Source organism: Falco cherrug, chromosome 20 (genome assembly GCF_023634085.1).
Source record: "Falco cherrug isolate bFalChe1 chromosome 20, bFalChe1.pri, whole genome shotgun sequence".
Lineage (NCBI taxonomy): Eukaryota > Metazoa > Chordata > Aves > Falconiformes > Falconidae > Falco > Falco cherrug.
The window spans coordinates 1211197-1230643 of NC_073716.1; the positions used below are offsets into that span (position 1 = coordinate 1211197).

Here is a 19447-nt window from a genome sequence, read left to right on the forward strand (position 1 = left end):
ACCCAACTCTCCCAACAAAAGCAGAAATCTTTTTTTCCTCCGCACTGTCCTCGCACTACTGCAGACAGCACAGCAAGATCTACACGCCCCCCCGCCCTCCCATCCCTCCTGACTTTCATACCAAGAGTACCCAAACCCATATATTGCGTTTTGAACTGAAGCTAAACATACAGAGAAACCACAAATTGTTTCCAGGAGGATCCACTTCAAAAATCAGCACAATTTTCTTCTTCAACAAAATCTTTAAGCTTGACTCATTATATACAATTAAAACTCCAAACACCCACCACAAAGCTAAACAAAGGGTATTTTTCTACGACAAGTCTGATAGAAGTTTTGGGGAAACGTGTCTCAAGGAGATATTTAAAGAGGGCCCCGTGCTGCAAAAGCAGCGCTGCCACTTCAACCTCGTGAGGTTCAAGGACTTCCCCAGAGCATCCTTCTGCAGGCCACCCGTGTGGTGCTGATTAGGCAGCTCCTACCTCAGACCTGAACTCCAGAATGCTAATTACTGACTCTCAGGAGTTACTTGGTTGGTGTCATGGCAAGATTCTCAAAGCCGCCGCGTTTTAGCAGAAAAGCCAACCCTCCGCAGCAGCACCCTGGCTTCAGCTGCTGGAGGCAATCCTTTGGCATTACGTGTCCCGACTGCAGCTTGTGCCCTGCCTTGCACCAACGTGGAACAGTTTACATCAGCTTTTAGAGGAACGTGGTCACTTTACCTTGGCCCGTTTCTTGCACAGCAGCACGACGATACTCAGAAATCCAGCAGCGGCCGCGTACCCAAGGGGGGTCAGGCCACTTTCTGAAGCGGCGTCTACATTGGCCCCAAACTCCAAGAGCAAAGCCACCATCTCTGTGTAACCCAGGTGAGACTGGACACACAAAATGGGAGCGTTGTTCAGAACTTCAGTTCGATAATTCACGTTTGCGCCTCCTAAAATCAGCAGCCGGCTGACCTGCGCAGGGAAAGCAGAGCTCCTGTTACAATGCTGAGCTTTATGGGGAGACATTAGTTTATTGTCAGGACAACAACAGAGGGTAAACCCGGGCCTCCTGCACACTTCCAAGCAAATAGCGAAGGATATAAAATGCTGAATAAAACCACTTATCAAATATATGGTCCCATTGTTGGTAGAAGGAACAGTTTAACCTTTCCCCTGAACGGCAGGTAAGAGGTTTGAAGGGTGCTGCCTCACTCCGTCTCAGAGCAAAGTCACCACAGCCACCCTGCAACACTGGGGCCAGAGCATCCCCCCCATGGGGCTGGGACATCAGAAGCCACGGTGGGACAGGACCACCCTTCCCGCGGGAGCCTCTCCAGGGCTGGCTCTGCTTACGGTGCTGCGCCCCCGGCTTGCCCGGCTCCCTCGGCACCCGGCAGCGGTGGCAAAGGCTCTGCCTGATGCTGGGGAGGGTGGCAAGGAAGGGACGGGGGGACAGACACCGGGCTCACCTCATCTGTACAGAAGGGAGCTAGGGCAAACACCCTTCCTGACGAGGTACACTTTGAAATGCGCATCACTGCCTGAAACGCTTTCTGCTGCGCAGCTGAAGTCACTTAACCCAACACGTGCAGCCCTACCAAGGCACGCGGGCACAAAGGGCCTGAGCTGCCGCAGGGAGCACGTGGTGCTGAGATCGGTGTCGCCACCGAGCCAGTGCCCGGCTAAGGCTGAGCCTGTTACGGGGCTGTCACATTCCAGCACCGCCTGCCGCATCCCACATCTCTGGGGAGGAAAACCGCAGGGGAACTGCTCTGCACAGGTGCAAGCTCACCACCCCCTCGCTGCAGTGAGGAGGAGATCCCTGGTCAAGGCAGAGGAGTTGAGGGTCACCCTGGAGGGTACCCAAAGCCCGGCTGAACCAACCGGCCTCTCCCCAGCTCAGGAGGAACGTGCGGCAAGATGCTGGGCACTGCCCACCCGGCCCCGGCCACGCGCAGGCGGCCACAGCCATCACCATGCATGGCTACTGCACATCGCCACCAGCTTCTGCGAGCTCAGAACCGCCCCAGCTCTCCTTTTCCTCCTCCTCCCCCTCCTCCTTCTCCAAATCCTCCTCCTCCTCCTCCTCTTCCTGCAGTACCTTTATGTTTGGGGTGTAGAGATTTCTCAGAGATGCCAAAGCCATCGAAAGACCTTCAGTACTGTAGGAGATCCAAAGCCCTTGTAGGATGGAGGAAGATACCCCAACTTTTTTACTCAGCCCCTAAAAAAGAGAAGACAGTTTAGATCCAAGATTACAGACATGCTCAGACACACCGGGCAGATTCTCCTGGGTCTCTGGACTTCAAAGAATTTCAAGACACTAACAGCTCTACTCAAGGTAACGTGACAATTTGCCACATCTAACCTTTGCAGTGAATTAGTAAGCTTGTAGGAAATCACTTGCTAAGGTACTGTAGCCACCTCCAAGGTCTGGGAAGGGCAGGATCGAACTGTGAGCAACTTGAATCCATTCAACACCCTCAGAAAATGTCACGCCAAGGAGCACAGCGTGCTGCTTTTCCCCTTTTTTTTAAATAAAGCACACATTGTTTGGGCAGAACTGATTCACAAAGTTTCCTTACTATTCACGCAGTTCAACTGGATGGCAATCCTCCCGCAGGAAGATAAACGGAGGAAGCCCCAGGCCCAGCCCAGCCCAGCATTCCCATCTCAAACCAGCCCACCTCCGACCTTCTGGCTGGCACCTGTGAGCAGGCTATACGGAATATATAGAAGGTGTGACATCGTTTTCCAGCAATGCTAACTGGCAGTGCACGGAACTGCGTTAAGCACGTTTCCCTGCTGTCACAGGAGCTGCGATCGCCCTGTCGGCAGGTGGGAGCAAACAGCGTGGTCACAGCGGGGGGGAAGGGGTCTGCACCTCCAGCCACGAGTTGCTGTGCTCTGCGGAGCGATGCAGGTACGCCCCGTCTGTTGCTGTTCTGCTACCGATTCACCATCGAATTCTGCTGTTTCCATGGAAACCGCACAGACATCTTTTAGTTGTGTTTTGATATGCCAACCCTGATTTCTACCTCCTGGCACGCCGTGTGGGCATTTCTGCCTGCAGGATCGCATCTCGGTTTGTGATCCCTTTGTATGACAGGCGGACACGGCTGCCGTGGGGCGGCGGGAAGAAAACCGCCACCAAAAAGGTGAGATTTGTTTCCTCTCAAGGGAGATGTGCAGGAGTCATCGTCTGAGCCCACTGCTGGACTCGGCTGCGGACCTCTAACATCTACATGTGAAAGATATTCTGAAGCATCGCACCAACCATCGACAGATTTGTCACTCAAAATGGTTTTGCCGTGAAAAGAAGCAACAGATTAGACAAGCTCTTATAAATAACAACTCCCTGCGCTTGTCTCCTTCAAAATTCAGGCAGCTGAATAGAGAAAAATATCTGCTTGTGTTAAGAGGCAGAAAAACTGCTCAGGAATTTCAGCCACCGTTAAACGCCGCTTTTGAAATGACACAATACAGGACGTGAGAAGTTGATATTAGATTTCAATGAACTCAGTTCAGTGTAACTGGACAAATGGAAAACAATTTTACAATAAATGGTTAGAATAATTTAAAAATGGTTACAATACTATCAAACCCATAAGTAAACCGTTGGAGTCACCACCAGGCAAGGGGAAGAGCATGTATCAGAACAGCCATCTGAAGACAATCACACACGCTATAAAAACCATAACTGCTGTACATTAGAACGTATATACTTAGATATTGGTGCAAGGCATGAAAGATTACATTTATCCTTTAAAGAATAAATGTATTCAACACCATTACCATTTAGCTGCTGAAACAAAACTGCACTGTTTCTCACTCTACGGATTGTATCTTCCTTTCCTATTTCCCTTCTCTGCCCAGACCTGTGAAGCAGGTTGAATCCTTCAGCGAAAGCAAATCCCAACCTGACCCAACACCAAACCCAAAGACCTTCACCAGTGGTTTCCACTTCACTGGGACCTTCTGACACAGGACCAAGGCACGGCCTGACCATGCACATTTCATCTGAACAGCTTTGCCACCCCCCCCAACCCCAGGCTCCAAACAGGCTCGCTTATTTTCATTCCGCACTTTTGTATGCAGTCATCAGCCTCCTCAATTTCTTATTTCTCGCTTCCTCCACTATTTGGCCGTCGGCAGCTTCGACACAAGATCTTTATAAGGCTGTTTTTCAAGGAACATCAGACACCTTTACATACCCGTAGCTGTCAAAGTGAGCGCTTCTGCCTGTAATTGTCATTACATTCTCAATGAGGGGATGAGGGATACCTGTTTCTGGATTACTGACATTTTAGCTAACTAATTTAAGATGAAATTAAAACCTTCTCTTCGGTTGATTTGCAAAACACACGTCAGCCTGAAGTTTGGGTCTTGTATCATTACTGCACATCTCTTGCCCTTTCACTCCATGCCAGGCTTTCTGAGCTGGGCTTCCATATGCTGCTGTTAAGACTGGTAATTGCTTCAAAAAACTAAACCACTTGTACTTCTTTCCCCCCCCTAAAGTGTTTGAGGATGTTTGTGTTTAAAAAAGAAACCCAGCAGATCTCAGCCATCACGTGAGGAGGGGAGTGTGAAGGCTTCCTACCACCCGTGTGTCAGATCATCCCCCTGTGCGAGTGCATCGCTGTATTTCCACAGCTGGGAATTCCAGGTGTCCCATCGTCACCTTGCACAAGGCACCCACGGGTTCACCCTGATGGGGGCTGCGGAAGGACAGATAAGTTTTCCGCACTGTTTAATCAGAGTTTGTCTCTATACCCAGTTCTCGGTGCTCCCTGGCTGGTCCAAACGCTTTAGGCCTCTGGTAATCCTCTCCTGTCTTTGTGATGGGCAAATAAAACGCCGTTACCACGGCACCAGGCCTCCGTGAGTACCTTCAAAATCAGGATCTCGGTGTCTGTGGCAAGCTGCTGCTCTAAGATGCCAACTTCAAGCAAAGCACACGGGACTGATGCCCTGCCACGCTCCCTGCCTGGCAAAGGACCCGCACGGTATGGGGATGGCTCCAGCACAAGGTCGGGCTGAATTAAAGCTTGAGTGGAACAAACTGCTTGGTCAGAGACAACCCGGCCAGCAGCGGGGGGAGAAGGAGCCTGTGCGCCTGCTCGTGGAAGCCTCTTCTTTAAAGAATGCTTGAGATCTTAGATATGGTCTGCGATATTCCAGCTCAACACCTCCTTCAAACACAAACGCCTCCTTCAAACACGAACGAACGCAGCTATTGTCTCACTCAGTAAACACTCACAAATCCTCGGTAAACACTCGTTAAAAAAAGGAGTGATAATGATCCTATTCAAGGAAAAGGGAAAGACTAAGTTTTACAGTGTCTCTAATCCAAACCCTTCCCAAATTTGATGGTACTCCTAACTAACGCACTGCTAGGCTGATCTGTCACCGGGACATACCATTCTCACCGCTGTGTTGCAAACCCAAAGATTTTGCAAGTGATCAGAAACAGAAGGCTGCACTGACATTTTTCAGACGCTAATTGGCATTTTCTACTATTGTAAAAATTGCTCAATTAAATCTGGAATCTGCAGGCAACTTGTCCACTTAACGAAGACTGTCATTTGCTTAGAGCCTGAAACCCTGTTATTTGTTTCTGCCATGGAAGTGTGAAACGAAAAGATCTGGAACCAGACTTCGACGTGAAGGGCAGCTGACTGGTAAACTCACTGCTGGATGTGGCCTTGGGATCGCAATGCAAAATTTGAAAATTATACACCGATTGGGTAACACATGGATCTGGGGCTCGTCCCTTGGGCTCCAGCTGTCCCTTTCCCAAACGAGGAGGCTTTGCTACTACACCTGGTGATGGCTTTGGCACGGGGAAGTCCAGAAACACATCCAACAGGACCGACATGCGGCAGAAATTATCCGTTTGCTCTAGGACAGTGGAGAGCTGCAGTTCTTAACTCTATAAAATCACATACAGACCAGACAAAAATACAGCCTCGTTTTTACCAGTGCCGAGCACCCACAGGTCCTGACACTTTGAAGAAATTCTGTATTTGCTGTGACCTGACAAACCCACCCCCTCGCTTCCATCCTCCGGCATACGGGCCAGCAGGCACGAGAATGACACTCAGCTGATGGGCTGTATCGATGCTCGCACCCCGGCCTGCCTTTCAGTCATCCGGGTCTTAAATGTCTGTGTGAGGTGTAAAATGGCCCGCCCGCCAGATTTTAATGACCACCCAAGTTTCCCTTTACAACCTCAATTTTGGGTTGGATTCTTCAAAACCACTCCTTTAAGAAGATTCATTTTTTTCCTAGGTGTTGTTACAGGACTCATCTTACATGGTAGAAGAGTAATTTTAGGTAAGGAGGCTATCTGCTGAATTTACAGTCTGAAGGACGGTTTAATTCCAAGGATTTCTTACATCCCATTGCCAGTTTTCTAAAGCTCACTTCCACACGTTTCGGCAGCCCGAAGCAATCACACTTACAGCAACCCTAAACCAAGAAGAGCCTGAACGCTGCCAGCGCTGGCAGATGAGGTTGGCATAAGGCTCCATTTTAATTTTTGTTACCTTAAAAATATGTGCTTTGAGAATGTGATGTCCCAGTTCAATAGTTTGCTGTCGGTTTAGTTTTCCTTCTTGACGGGAAAACCAGAAGGCAAGTAATGTGTGGCCGCTCCTAAAAGCAGAGGGAAAAGTACGTTAGTGTTTGCTTGTTACACCGACAAAACAACTTTAGACACCAATTTTTGCCCTGGCTAAGCCTTCAACCTCATCCAGCTTGGGAAAACAGCTGGACTAATTCTCACTTATAAATCACTGACTAATTGCATCCGTTAATTATTGCTGATCACTGATAGCTCCAAACCCCCCTAAACACTGGAGGACAGCAAAAATAAAACAATATATTTTCAAGAGCAGACGTAAATTTGGAAACACCAGAGGGACAATTGCATGAAAGCTGAAGTGCAACTTTTATAGCCATTTTGCAGAGGAGAACCGCACTTTGAAAGCATGCCACCAATCCTGAAGTCATTAGAAAATGACATTATTTAAAATATCCACACTTTGAAAAAAACATCCTTTAAAGGACAGCTACATTCCCCAACCCGTGACACGTCCTGCAGAGTGAAGCAACTTTTTTTCCACGTAAAACTCCTTCTAAACACATTCTCCAGCTTTTCCAGTAATAAAGATGCTTCTGGCAACGACCAACCAGGTTGACAACCAAAGCAAATCAACGGATCCACACACAGAGCCCTGTTTGGGGCAAAAAGTAATAAAAGACACAATAACTTCCTTCGCTAACGGTGATTTTTACTGACATTTTTAAACGTAACAGACTTCGAGCTTGTAACGCCAAAAGTTCAACGTGGCTGAGTCTTCGCAAAGATGCGAGAAGCTGATTCTCTGCACAAGCACAAAACACACACGGTGCAAAAATGTCCCGTATGGACACACACTTCTGGGGGGGCTGGGGACAGGCTGGGGGGGCACAGCAAGCAGGGGACAAGGCCACCGAGGGCTCTGGGGAGCTGCAGTTTTCTGGGGTTTGCCACTACATTTATACTCCTCAAGTCCCTGGGTGCACCCAAGGGAGTTCTTGTAAACCCACTTCATTTCTGGAACTAAATAAAAATGTGACTACACGTAAAAGGAATCAAACCCCTTCCAGCCAAAGAAAATAAAACATGGTATCAACTGCGGCTTTAAAGGGCTTTTAAGGACAGGGAATGTTATTAGCTCATCCCCGTTTGGTAAGGCAGAGAAGTACTCAGGATGGCCAGATGTCAAGTAAATACTACAGAAGTTTTCACAACGGTGGGGATTTACCAGCGCATCCACGTCTAGGGAGAACGATTTATCTCCCCTGTCTGAGATAAAACTCAGAATAAAAGTGGAAGACGGGCGCTGCCAGGGCCCGGTGTTCGCCGAGGGACCCCCGTGCCTGCCGGTGTTGCTCCGTCGGGCTGCTCACACGCCGATCACTCGAGCGGAGCCCAGCGCTGCTCCGCCAGACCCTGCGGTGTCGGTAGGGTGAGGACACGTGCCTGCAGGAGGAGCGGGATGGAAAACAAAATGCCTTGTTCTCACGAGGCAGGACTTGATCGCCAGGTCTTGATAGGTGGAAGAGCTCCGCATCCCATTTCCATGTAATAAAATAAACGCTTTCACTGGTGAGTAACGCTACTGTGCCTCTCTCCAAAATACAACTAAATTTAGAGGGGCGCCATCAACTCAAATCACAAACCGCTGTCTGAAATGTTTCTAATGATTCACTCTTTGGGTGACTTCAGCGTAAAAAGAAACTGAAGATCTGGGTTTTTTTGCCTGTCGAGCTCCTTTCCACACCCTGGGCTGGCACACGGCGAGATGCTGACGTCAGGATCCCACAGCTCCACGCTTCCCACCGCTGGAGAAGCTCCTCCTGATGGTGACGCTGCCCACCAAGATGTAGCTCCGATGCCTCAGCTGGGGGGTTCAAGTGAGGCAGGATGCCTTTGGGCACGGGGCAGTGCCACCGGTCTCCACGCACCGGTGCTGTGAGGATGCTCCAGGCAGCACCCACAGGAGGCACAAAACATACAGAGCTGGGAAAACAGAAGGGCCTTGGAAGGGGTTGTAGCACCGTAAGTTACCGACAGCTTGTTGCCTCACCTCCCGTTCACTCCTGCCCTCTGCTCCCCGTCTCTGGAGTGGGAGCAGAACGTTGCTCATTACACTGATTAACCACCAGGAATGCCCACGGAAAGGCAGGACAGATGAGGAGGTAACAAGCGGCTATGGACCACGGCCTGAGTGCTGCCAGACAAAGCCGCAAGTCAAGCCGCGCAGCAATTGCCAGATTTCATCCATCCCCGTTCCGCCAGATTATGCAAACCCGGAACCGTTCTGGTACACTCGGTGCATCTCGACAGCTCATCGGATTCACAACGCTGCGCTCAGGGCCTGGAGACGAGCCAACGCGTTTAGCGCTAAGAGGTCAGTGGTGCGAGTTCATTGGGAGCCGTCAGCCCGTTTCTGTTCCCGGGAAAGCGATCCGGCCGGCTGCGGTGAGCCCGATCCCCCCGCCGCTGTCCTTCCCACTGCCGAAAAGGAGCAATACCAGCTGTTGGCTTGTTGATGGAGAACTCCGAAAATGTGCGGGAAGGCTCTGAATGGAGCCGTAAGTATATCAACCCTAAACATGAACTGAAGATCCAGAAACTTCTAACGTGCCTGTTCTTTGCAGCAAGAGGCAAAGAGCAGCTCCTGCCTGAGACATGAGCCCAGGTTCCCCAGTGAGCTTCCAAATCGCTCCTCAGCTGCCACTGGTAGGGCACGTACCTGCATTTAATCACATGCATGGCTCCGGCTGTTATGAATAAGGCATGTATGAACTTATTCCAGAATAAAGTACAGTATTCATGAGTAATACATTACCTCTGCAATGCTTCCCAGACCTTGGCTTTGGGCTTGTTGATAAATACTTGCAGTCACTTGTTCTGTCAACGTTAATTGCATGCTAAACCAGACTACAACAGAACAGGCTTTTTTTTTTTTTTTTTTTTTTTTTCCCCCAATACAGCAGAGGATGGGAGTAATGATTTCTACATCAAGGAGCTCAGTAAAATGATTTGCTTTGAATTTCACCACTGCGGAGTTTCTCATCAGAATTTTTTCTATTTTTAATGTAAGATTTCTTTTTGTGAAAAATTAATAATGCTGCCCGCTCAATTCCAGCAGCTTTTGCCTGCTCTTGCCGGCTCCTGTAAGGAGCAGGGGTGCCTGCAGGGATGTGCACATACGTGTATGTATCAAGCCATGACAATGAATCTCCATCCTGCCAAGCCCCTGCACAGCACCAGGTGGTGCATGTAGCAAGGCTAACGTACGGGCAGGCTGTCGGTGGGCACAAGGGGGGATGCTGGACTCAGCGGAGCGGTCCCTACGCGTCGGCTCCCTTATTCACCTGAAGCAGAGGCACACAGAGCTCTGGCTGCAGAGCAAGGCGACGCAGGGAGTTGGTACCTCAGGCACATCCCTCATCCCTCGGGCCACGGATGGAAGGCGACAAGGTGTCACGAATGCGATACCAGGGTGACCAAAGAGCTGTGACGGAGCATGGGGAAACACGAAAGAAAATACTGAAAGCTCCCAGATCCGTGCTTCATCTATACTGTTCTATCCCTGAGGCAAAGCAAAAGAGATTTAAAAGGGTGTAAAATTACTCTATGTTAAGGCATTGCACTACTGGAGTAAAAGGCAAAAAAAAAAATGAGCGAGAATCAGTCCCATTTACTTCTGAACCTCCCAAAGTCCAGATTCCCTGATTTACACCCACATCTCCCTTCTCCCAGCTAACCCCATGAAACCATTCCAACATCCAGAGATTTGATGCCGTGCCCAGTGAATCTGCTCTTCCAAGGGACGCGTATTCATATTTCACTCAGCTCTGCCGAGTGCAATTTTATAACTTCAGCACAGGGAATCATGTCTGCTCTGACAAAGCCGGGAGCCTCCTTTGCAGGGTGCCTGTCCGGACGGCAGAAAGGCCAAGCTCAGCTCAGTGAGCTCCTCTTGAAATTTAATCACCAAAACTGATTTATTGATTTTTGTAACATAGCTTCCCTCTGATGTTATAATTGCGAATTAACTTGGAAGGAATTAACATTATACAAGAAAACTCAAACAAAAAAGGGAGCACTGCTAAGCACGCGATATTCTTTCCTACAGAATTAAAGACGGGTTTAATTTTTTGAGCTAACTGGGACAGTCAAGTTCAAAGCCAAGAAAAATCTTTCCACCCCTCGGGTCAGATCTCGTTGCATCCAGACAAGCTATGGAGCATGTGATGGAAAACCATCGCCTTGCCTAGAAGTAACGGAGGACACAGCAGCGGTGTGCTGCAATCCTGGCTGCTTTGGGGAACCACAGACACGCCTCCCGGTGGGACAAGGAACCTGTGCCAGCACGGCTGCTGCTTGCTTTCTTCACCCAACAGCTGTCTTAATGGAACGGACCCACACGTACTGTAATCACAGCTGTTCGTTACACAGAGCAACACCCAATGGTCTCAACCGTAAGTTAGAAACCCGCCGTTCTGGGCACCGACCGTGAGATTTCTAGACTAAAAGGGGCTATACATGATCAGCCAAGCTTCCTTTTTCATAGTGCAGATGAGAAGGCTCAAAATCAGCAGTGCAGCGGTCAGACCTACAAGCCAAGCGCGGTCCCGATGGGCTCCAGCCACGCCGCTGGCAGACACCTGCGCTGCAGACCCGCGCGCCAAGCCCCGCTCCACTGAGGCAGGTCTCTTAGAAAGGCACCCGACTGGAATTTAAGATTTCAATCATGATGTTATTGTTGCCAAGCAGAAGTGCTAGACTGACTATTTCTGGTTTACAGGAGAGAAAGCGCTGCACAAAAAAATCCATATCTAGGCATCGTCCTTACTTTCGGCGCTTCGTTACCACTCCCCGCAGCCTCGCGCAGACTAAGCAGTAAAAGCAGCAAACCTGTGATTTGTGTAAAGGCGAGCTCAAGAACTGCACGAACCACTCTGTGAGCTCTTGAAAAGCAGAAATGGAATCACTTAACGGCATCTGGCCTATCCTTAAGAGCAATTTTAAATTAAGTAACAGCATCTTGGCGATGGAGGACTTCAAAGTTTCTGACATCTCATAAAATCAATAGGCTCGCTGGATGTTTCTTCATTGCCAGGGTGTGACTGAACACCAGTAAAACCAATACCATCTGCACAGCTCCAATCCTGCTTGCATCTAGAGGGATGTGCTCCAGGATCATGAGCTCCAAATGCTGCCGGCGCTGCCCTGCCCCTCGTCCTTGGCCCTCCAGCCTCCACGAGATGCAGCTCAGAGAGGACCAAACCGCAGTTAACAAGAACTCGAGCAATAAGAGATGCTTTTGAGCATTTGTGCTTAATGACTCCTAATTCTGAATGAGCTGGAAAGCTCCTTACCCCTCTTTGGTGGTATTAATGGCGCCCACAGCCGTATCCTTCAGGTAGAAAGTTTCTTCAAGTGACTCCCAGTGATGGAAGAGCCGTGACCTCACTGACGCAGCTCGGCTGAAACTGAGACTGTGCTGCAGCCCTGCTCGCAACCCCCATCTCATTACTTCTCAAGGCCACCTGTTAAAAATTCCATAGGTGCTAACCATGCTGCACCTGTATTTTATCAGGGATGGGGAGTGCATGCCCGGGCCTAGGTCACCCACGTGGCCTGGTGCGGAGGGTGGGTTTCTTGCCGTGTACCCGGGACACCAGCGCGGCAGCTGATCCCGCGGAGCATCCACGCTACACGTCACACGCCACAGCGGCAGCCAGCACCGGGAACTGCCAAGAGAAGCAGCAAAGAGGACAACCAGACAGCTCCGATGGCACCCTTCAGATCTAAGGTAACAAAAGACACTTACAGCGATTTAAAAATACAGAACATAAAAGGAAGGATAAAGGGGAGAAAAAGAGCCTTCCTGAACGCTTACAGGCCCTGACTTAATGAGATTTAAAAAAACAGCTCGAGAGAGTAAAGACGCAATTCCCTTGTCTCTGTTCAGTTCATAAGGCTTTTCTGAAAATCTGCTGGTTGCCAGGAACAGATTACTTTATATTCAGAGAAAAGCAGCGTTGTCCAAGAGCAATGTGAAAAGACTGCTAGCGTATTTAATAAATATGTTGGATGGGTAAAATGACTAACACCGCCTTTCAGTAAGCTCTCCAGTGACTATGCACTTAACACACGGAGAAGACCTCAAAACACCAGTGGTGGTAACACTTTCTGTTCTCGCTCGCCCTGACGTAATTCAAAATAAATGGGGTTACAGAAGAAGAGGGGCTGTGGTTTGGGAGTGTTTTACTGCTGCTCTGACCAGGAGTAAATGCCCATGTAAGCAGCAAGACGGAACACGAAGTCAGGGGCTGCTCTCTCCTGGATGGCTGGAAGTTGGCTTTGCTCTGTAAGTGGGTCTTAAGATTTGGGAAATGAAATAACAGGAAGAAATTCAGCAACACTTCTTTCTTCGGTCAGCACTGATAATGCCCCTGATTAACTCCACTTCCCTCTTCTCAGTGGCTCGGTGCCACAGAATGGATTATTCCGTGAATATTTTCTTCCACTAAGATGCAAAAAAGGTACGGCACACAGAAGTTTGCAGTCCAGAAGAAAAGATTTTATGAGGACAGTAACTCAAGACACTAAATACACCCCAAAGCCGCTCTGCAGCCGAGTGCTTAGGTTGCATGTCTAACGAGCCAGTTAAATCCGGCTGCTCTAACGATGTCCTTTATGGTGGCAGCGACCACATCTGCTCTCCATCTCATCTGTCACAATTCACAGTCTGCCTCCCGCCCCTCCTCTGCCAACGGACCCTCAGCTGCACCCCTGCCCCAGTTTCAGAGGAAAAACCTGCAGCTCAGCCACCTCACCACGCTGCTGGGGACACAGCCACCGCACCAACCAGTTCAAGCCTCCCTCTCTTCTGTGGGCAGCCAGTCCCCAACCCCGTGCTCCACAAGCATTGCTTCTGATGCTCGGAGGAGTCCCCATAACAGCTACCCAACCTGCTACCAACAGCTTCAGTAATTTATTTTTTAGGTCTGTATTTCTGTATGAGACTAGCGTTAACATTTAGAGATGCCGGAGATGTGGATACTTGCATAAAGTAAGTTTCCCATATTCATTCTGTTGAGCTATTGCCCGTTCTTTTTATGTTTCAAAATGTACTAGGTTAGAAGTCATGGAAGCAGAAAACTTAATTCTGGAAGTCATACGGGAAGCCTGGAAGTTGGATACTCAGAGTCAGCACTCAATCAGGTCTCTCCCACTTGGTGAACAGATTGCATTTGCCCCTCCAATTAACTAGAGAACATTATGATGGATTCATCTCCGCGATTCAAAAATATGGCACTCACGATGGTCCGCTTGAGGAGTAAATTAAAAGGGCAAGAAACATTGTACTGTTGTTCTTACGCTACAGGGACAGACGAAGCCCAGCCCCACACCACAGGCAAGGCACCGCTTCTAGCACGCTCCACGCTTCTGCCAGACGCAGAGCTGTGGAAACAGTCTTCAACCACCAGATCCCGTGGTGATTTGATAATTAATTACAGTAACTCAGCACAGGCCTTGCACAAGTGCAGATGAGCGGACAGCAGCTGGAGACGGCAAAGCAACAAATGACGATGTCTCCTCCTGGTTCTGCTGCTGCGCCAGGTGCCGGCGTGTCCCTGTACCTGGGGGCACCTGGAAAAGCCCAGTGTGAGCCACAGTACATGGAAAGCTGAAAGACCGGCACTCTGGAGCCATGAAAAACATGTTAAGAGAGGTTAATTTCCACAGTAAAGCAATGGCAAATACTACTGGAAGCAGCAGCGCTCAGCTCCCTGCTGCACCTGGAGAGCTGGGCTTGCCATGGACCGCCAACTGCTTGTGAACATCGGATTATTTCATCCCCGTCCCCACAAGGGGCTAGTGGGCACTGCATTACTTTTCATTTTCTGCCTAAGTATATAAAGGATTCAAATAAATTGTAAACACCTTATTTTGCCTCGCCTTGAGTTCAAACAACACGTTTGCTTCGCTGAGTAAAATCCACTCCACACGAATGCAGAGAAAACACTGAAGACGTGGCCCAAATTTTGGTGAACACTCCATCATTTCAGCTAACAGTAAAGCAGAGCGTAATTTAAGAGCTTTTCAGAATCTTGGAACATAAGAGAGGAAGACGACTAATCCATGTGCTAGAACAACCGAGTGAGCTACGTATGGAGGAGCTAAGTGTGGATCATTTTGAAGAATCAGATGTGTAACGTAAGGACCCATCCTCCACTTAACGCTGTTTATTGTATCCCTGAATTTTTATAAATATAATTTTCACAGACTTCTTTTCCTCCAAACTTTCTAAATTAATTATCTTTTGACTGGGGATTGTTATTTGTGAATCAGATTAAACATTCCACCAAAATGAAAAAAAACCACCACCTGATTTTTTTCTAATGTATACACTCTATCATTTTGCTGGGTAATATATAAAAACATTAATTTTGTGTAGGGAAAGTCTCCGCTTGCAGCATGCCTCCGAGAGAAAAAGGAAAATGCAAAATACCTCCACCGAATTGTATTCAAAGACAGCTCTGCTAGAAACCATGGCAACTGGGCGCGCTGGATTAGGGATGCATACTTGTGTTTGGATCCCTGCTGCATGCTAATCCACGCCGGGAGCCCTTCTCTGGGGACAGGTTTGGTGTGCAGATCTGGAAGAGGAGGGAAGAGATGAGGAGATGCCCTCAACCTCAATGGTGGAGCCACCACTACCTCTCCCTTACTATTTTTTGGTGAGATCCCTGATTATTAGGTGTCTTCTCACGAAGTCCATGAGCAGGAGCTGCCTGATAAGGCTGCGGTGTCCCAAGGACAGTACTGCAGAGCAGCGATTCCTCACGCAGCATTTCCAAGCTTGGGTTGCAGAGCCGGGTCAGCCCAGCCCAGCGGTGCCATCGCTGAACGAGGCGCCAACACCCTGATTTTCCGAGATGCCAGACACCTGTTGGTCTCTCTCCATACCTGAACACTCAAGCTTTCCTGGAAACCCAGCCACAGATGTCTGGGATTTCAGGATAACACCGCATCCGCAGCATCCACCAGAACAGCTTGGCATCTCTGCGCAGTGGAAACGTCCTGCGTGTGGCAGGGCATCCCTCCAAAGTTCTCTACCAAGGAGAGTCTCCTCCGTCATCCTGCCAGTGACTCCTGTCCTTGCTGCTTGTGCTCTTCCTACGGAAGGGGAGATACGAGCTGCTGTCCCCATCGGAGGGCAAGTCACAGTGAGCGCAGCTAGCCACACAGCTGCACAGCAGCGAGGAGCCACAAGCAGCTCAGAGCCTCCTCTGTGTCAAGGAACAGTGGTGAAGATCTAAATGCTTTGTTTCACTCGGGTGGCCCACATGCTGGAAGTTCCCCGAGCAGCGCAAAGAGCCTGCTCCTACCCGGCTCCAGGCTGAGTGGTGACCACAGGGACATGCCACCAGCATGCAACAGCCGTGTGCAGGCAACAGCACTGAGGGCATCTTCCTCCTCCCTCAGCTTTCCTGGACAAGAAAAGAAAATTTGTGAATCCACCTCAAAACTCTGCATACTGGTTAGAAGAGTAGCCTGGACAGGTTCAACTCGTCCATGTTATTTGTCAGTACCGGAGACATCTCCTGGTGAGCCCATCACCCCGAGCTCCTTCATAAATCAACAGAAGGAGATGCTTCCCAGGCGCTCTTTGTCTGACCTATTTTAGCCTTTTAGCTCATGATGAAATGAATTATTCTTATTTCTCTCCTCTTGACTATAAAGCAAGTCTAGACAAGTAACTCAGATGCTGGTACTTAAAACTGGATAGAGTAATTTCACTTCTGGGGTCCATATCTGACTACAGATCTCTTATTGCCTTGCCAGGGCAAATCACTTCTCTTCTGTCTCTCTCACAGTCTCTTCATCAGCAACGCACGGATAAAACATTTTATTAGCATCATAAAATCATGGAAAATAATTGCATGGAAGTTTCTGATTAAGTCTAGGCAGAAAATGGCACAGCATTATGGCCGAATTTAGGTTAAGAAATACAAGTGTAAGAGCGAACATACAATAATGACCACTTTCTCCATGCAGCAGTCACAAAGGATTGGGTCTTTCCCTAAAATGTTTTATGTTAGTTGTCAACTAAGATGCTTGGTTAACAGTGCTACATTGACAGGCTGGGGAAGTCATTACTGCAATGCTGGTTAAACGCTCTGACAAATGCTTTTTTTGGTGCCCTGTTATTAAACAGCAGCGGATGCTGGGGGGTTCCCCTGCGGGGGAGCCTGCAGCGACAGCGTTCCCCTTCGATGCCAATTAGCCTTTGCTTTGGGCAGCAAACGCACAGTGAGTGTTCCAAGAAGAGGGTTAGCATCTCAAGAGGCTAATGCAAACACCTGGAGGATGGAAACCTGCTGTTTATTGTAAAAGCAGAGAAAAGTGTGTTAATTTCTGGATGTTACGTTCTTCCTCTCCCCTCTTTTCCACGATTCCAAGAACATGGGAACTCACTCATTAACGAAATGAGGCTGATTGCCCCAGCTGCAGTGCCAGGGACATGAGGCCCATTATCCCCATTTGCTTCGTAACATCCTCACACCTGGACACTCTGTCAGGGTAAGTCAATTAAAAGCAGCTTCACAAACCCACATTTCACTTCAGAGCTCTTCTCCCGGGGAAAAAAACCAGCCTCAGCAACCTGACTCTTTCTGTATCGACATGGCAAGGTCAGAAAGCCTCACGTTAATGGCACATTTCTGCAACGCCGTACAATGAACCTGAGGAGCGGTCCGTGCAGCTGGCACGTCTTCTCAATTCCCAAGCGAGCAGAAAGAAACCAAACTGGCTGCTAATAACCCGGGCGCAGGCGAATTTCCATAGGCTACTCCTGTGAGCTCCGTCGGTGGCAAGCTGGTCTTCTTTTAGAAGAAATAAAATTTAAAAATTGTTACTTAATCATTGCTAAGGGTTAAGCATGCTCTGAGCTCAACATCTCAGTATCAGCTCTTGCCTCAGAGCTGGACAGGAGGATTTTGAGGAGCGCAACAGCTGAATCTCAGGGGTCTTCTCTATTAATCACCAAAACGTATCCTCTTTCATTATCTACCATCAGAGTATAATGCAATTAGTGCACATTATACATTAGAGATACTTATTAGTCCTCCAGTATGTACGGACTTGCACCCAGGGCAGCGGGAGCCCGTTACATGCCCTGTAACTGCTTTTTCGCTCCGCAGGGATCCCTGCCCGCAGAGCATCGCTCCCTGTGCACCTTACAGTGACCGCTAATTTATCCTGTGGAACGGCACAGGCGGGATGAAAAGTGATGCCTGGAAGTCTCCGGAATGGTGTTGAGGGCAGCGCGGCGTGTTTGTGATGCTCCCGAAAGGCAGAGCCCCCCCCCCCCCCCCCCCGCTGGTGACGGGTGGAGCAGACATGGGTTGACCTGGCCTCTGTGGTACAACTGCAGGTGGCGGTTCCAACGTGGAACCACCCAAAACGCCGCACGTTTGGGTCTCCTTTGGCATTCTGAGCGTGCCCTTACCATCGCTGTGAGAAGGAAGAGGAGTGTTTCTGGACCCAGAGGACCACAGCCGCATGCACTGCTGCCCCAGGCAGCACCAGCACCTGCGGGGAGCCTCACCCACCAGGTAAGCATTCCGCACCCCAATTCTGCTTTCACGGTAACGGTGGAGAGTGGTGGTCTTCCTGAGTTGCTTTCATTATGATTCGTTATGGCAAGCATTGTGTGATGAGCGATAATTGCTGGGCACGCTGGCTGCCATCCCCTGGCCCAGGTGTTGGCAGGCTCAGGCCAGCCAAAACCAGTAGCACCACTGGGAGCGACTGGGAGGGAGAAAGCTCTCAGCTCCACGGGCCTAAGTGCCGCACAGGCAGTGAGAACAGGGTGGAAAAGCATAAAGGCAGTGAGAGCGCGTGACGACTCGGAGGAAGGGTATTAAATCCCTGACACCGGCATCGAGACGCCTGCTGCGGTGGGACGCACTGCGAAGGGTTCGCTCGACAGGGCTGTTGTGCGGGACCCACTGAACAGAGAAGGCGCCCGTTGCGAGGAGCTATACGGTATTTTTCTGCTGCAGCCTGTTTACCGTAAAATTTCAAGTGGTAAATTACTCTGACGGCGTGAACAGCAATAGCTGCTTTAATCAGCCAGGTGGCCACGCACTCCCAGCAAACACCATCTTACTTTCTTCAGCCTGACACTGGGGTCTGGGAGATGCATTGACTCGGCCTTGAATCCCTGTGTCTCCCTGATTTTTATAATCATATTTTAAGAAACAGGCAGACAAAATGGAGCAAAGCTTACGAGCATAAACTACTAGAGTTACAGCCGGAGTGTCTGTTTCCACTCTTCAGTAGAAACAAAGATAACGCTGTTAATAGTGACCATTGGGTTTAGAGAATATAAATCTAACTGTGATTAAATTCTGTTCCCTGTGAGCTAAACCAGGGAGTCAGCTGCTATCAGGACGGAGATTACAGATGCATTTACAGTCCAAAATCACTACAGCCTGATTCTGTTCCTTATTTGTTTCCAAAAAACCCCATTTTGTAGGACTACAAGGACACTACTTCAAAAAGAAGCCAACTGCAAAAGACATACCCACACTGCTCATCTTTCATCCCCTTACCCTCCACTTCCCGCGGCTGCGATGCCTTTGGAGACAGGGAGGGCGATTCCCCACCTCCAGACGAAGCTGGCAGGAGCAACCTGCCGAAGGGCAGACACCGCTGGTGACGTCCACACGGGAGCCAGCACCCTGGGGCTGCCTGCCCAACACCTCGTCTCACTCTGACGATGACCATTAGGTTTGCCGGGTCGGTCGTGTGCCCAGCACGTGCTTATGTCTTTCCATGAACAACATAAAGATCTAAGGTGACTAGTACAGCTGCA

General features: G+C 49.3%; 1 protein-coding gene across 8 annotated transcripts in view; it reads right to left on the minus strand.

The window, feature by feature from the left end:
* The window catches only part of TANC2 (tetratricopeptide repeat, ankyrin repeat and coiled-coil containing 2), a 247598-nt gene that overhangs the window by 27868 nt on the left and 200283 nt on the right, over positions 1–19447 (minus strand). For all 8 annotated transcript variants that reach the window (XM_055697501.1, XM_055697497.1, XM_055697495.1 and 5 more), the window contains 3 exons: positions 6539–6647; positions 2089–2211; positions 723–959 (listed from right to left, as the gene is read on the minus strand). In XM_055697501.1, coding sequence (XP_055553476.1) covers positions 723–959; positions 2089–2211; positions 6539–6647 — 469 coding nt within the window. The remainder of the gene's footprint in view (positions 1–722; positions 960–2088; positions 2212–6538; positions 6648–19447) is intronic.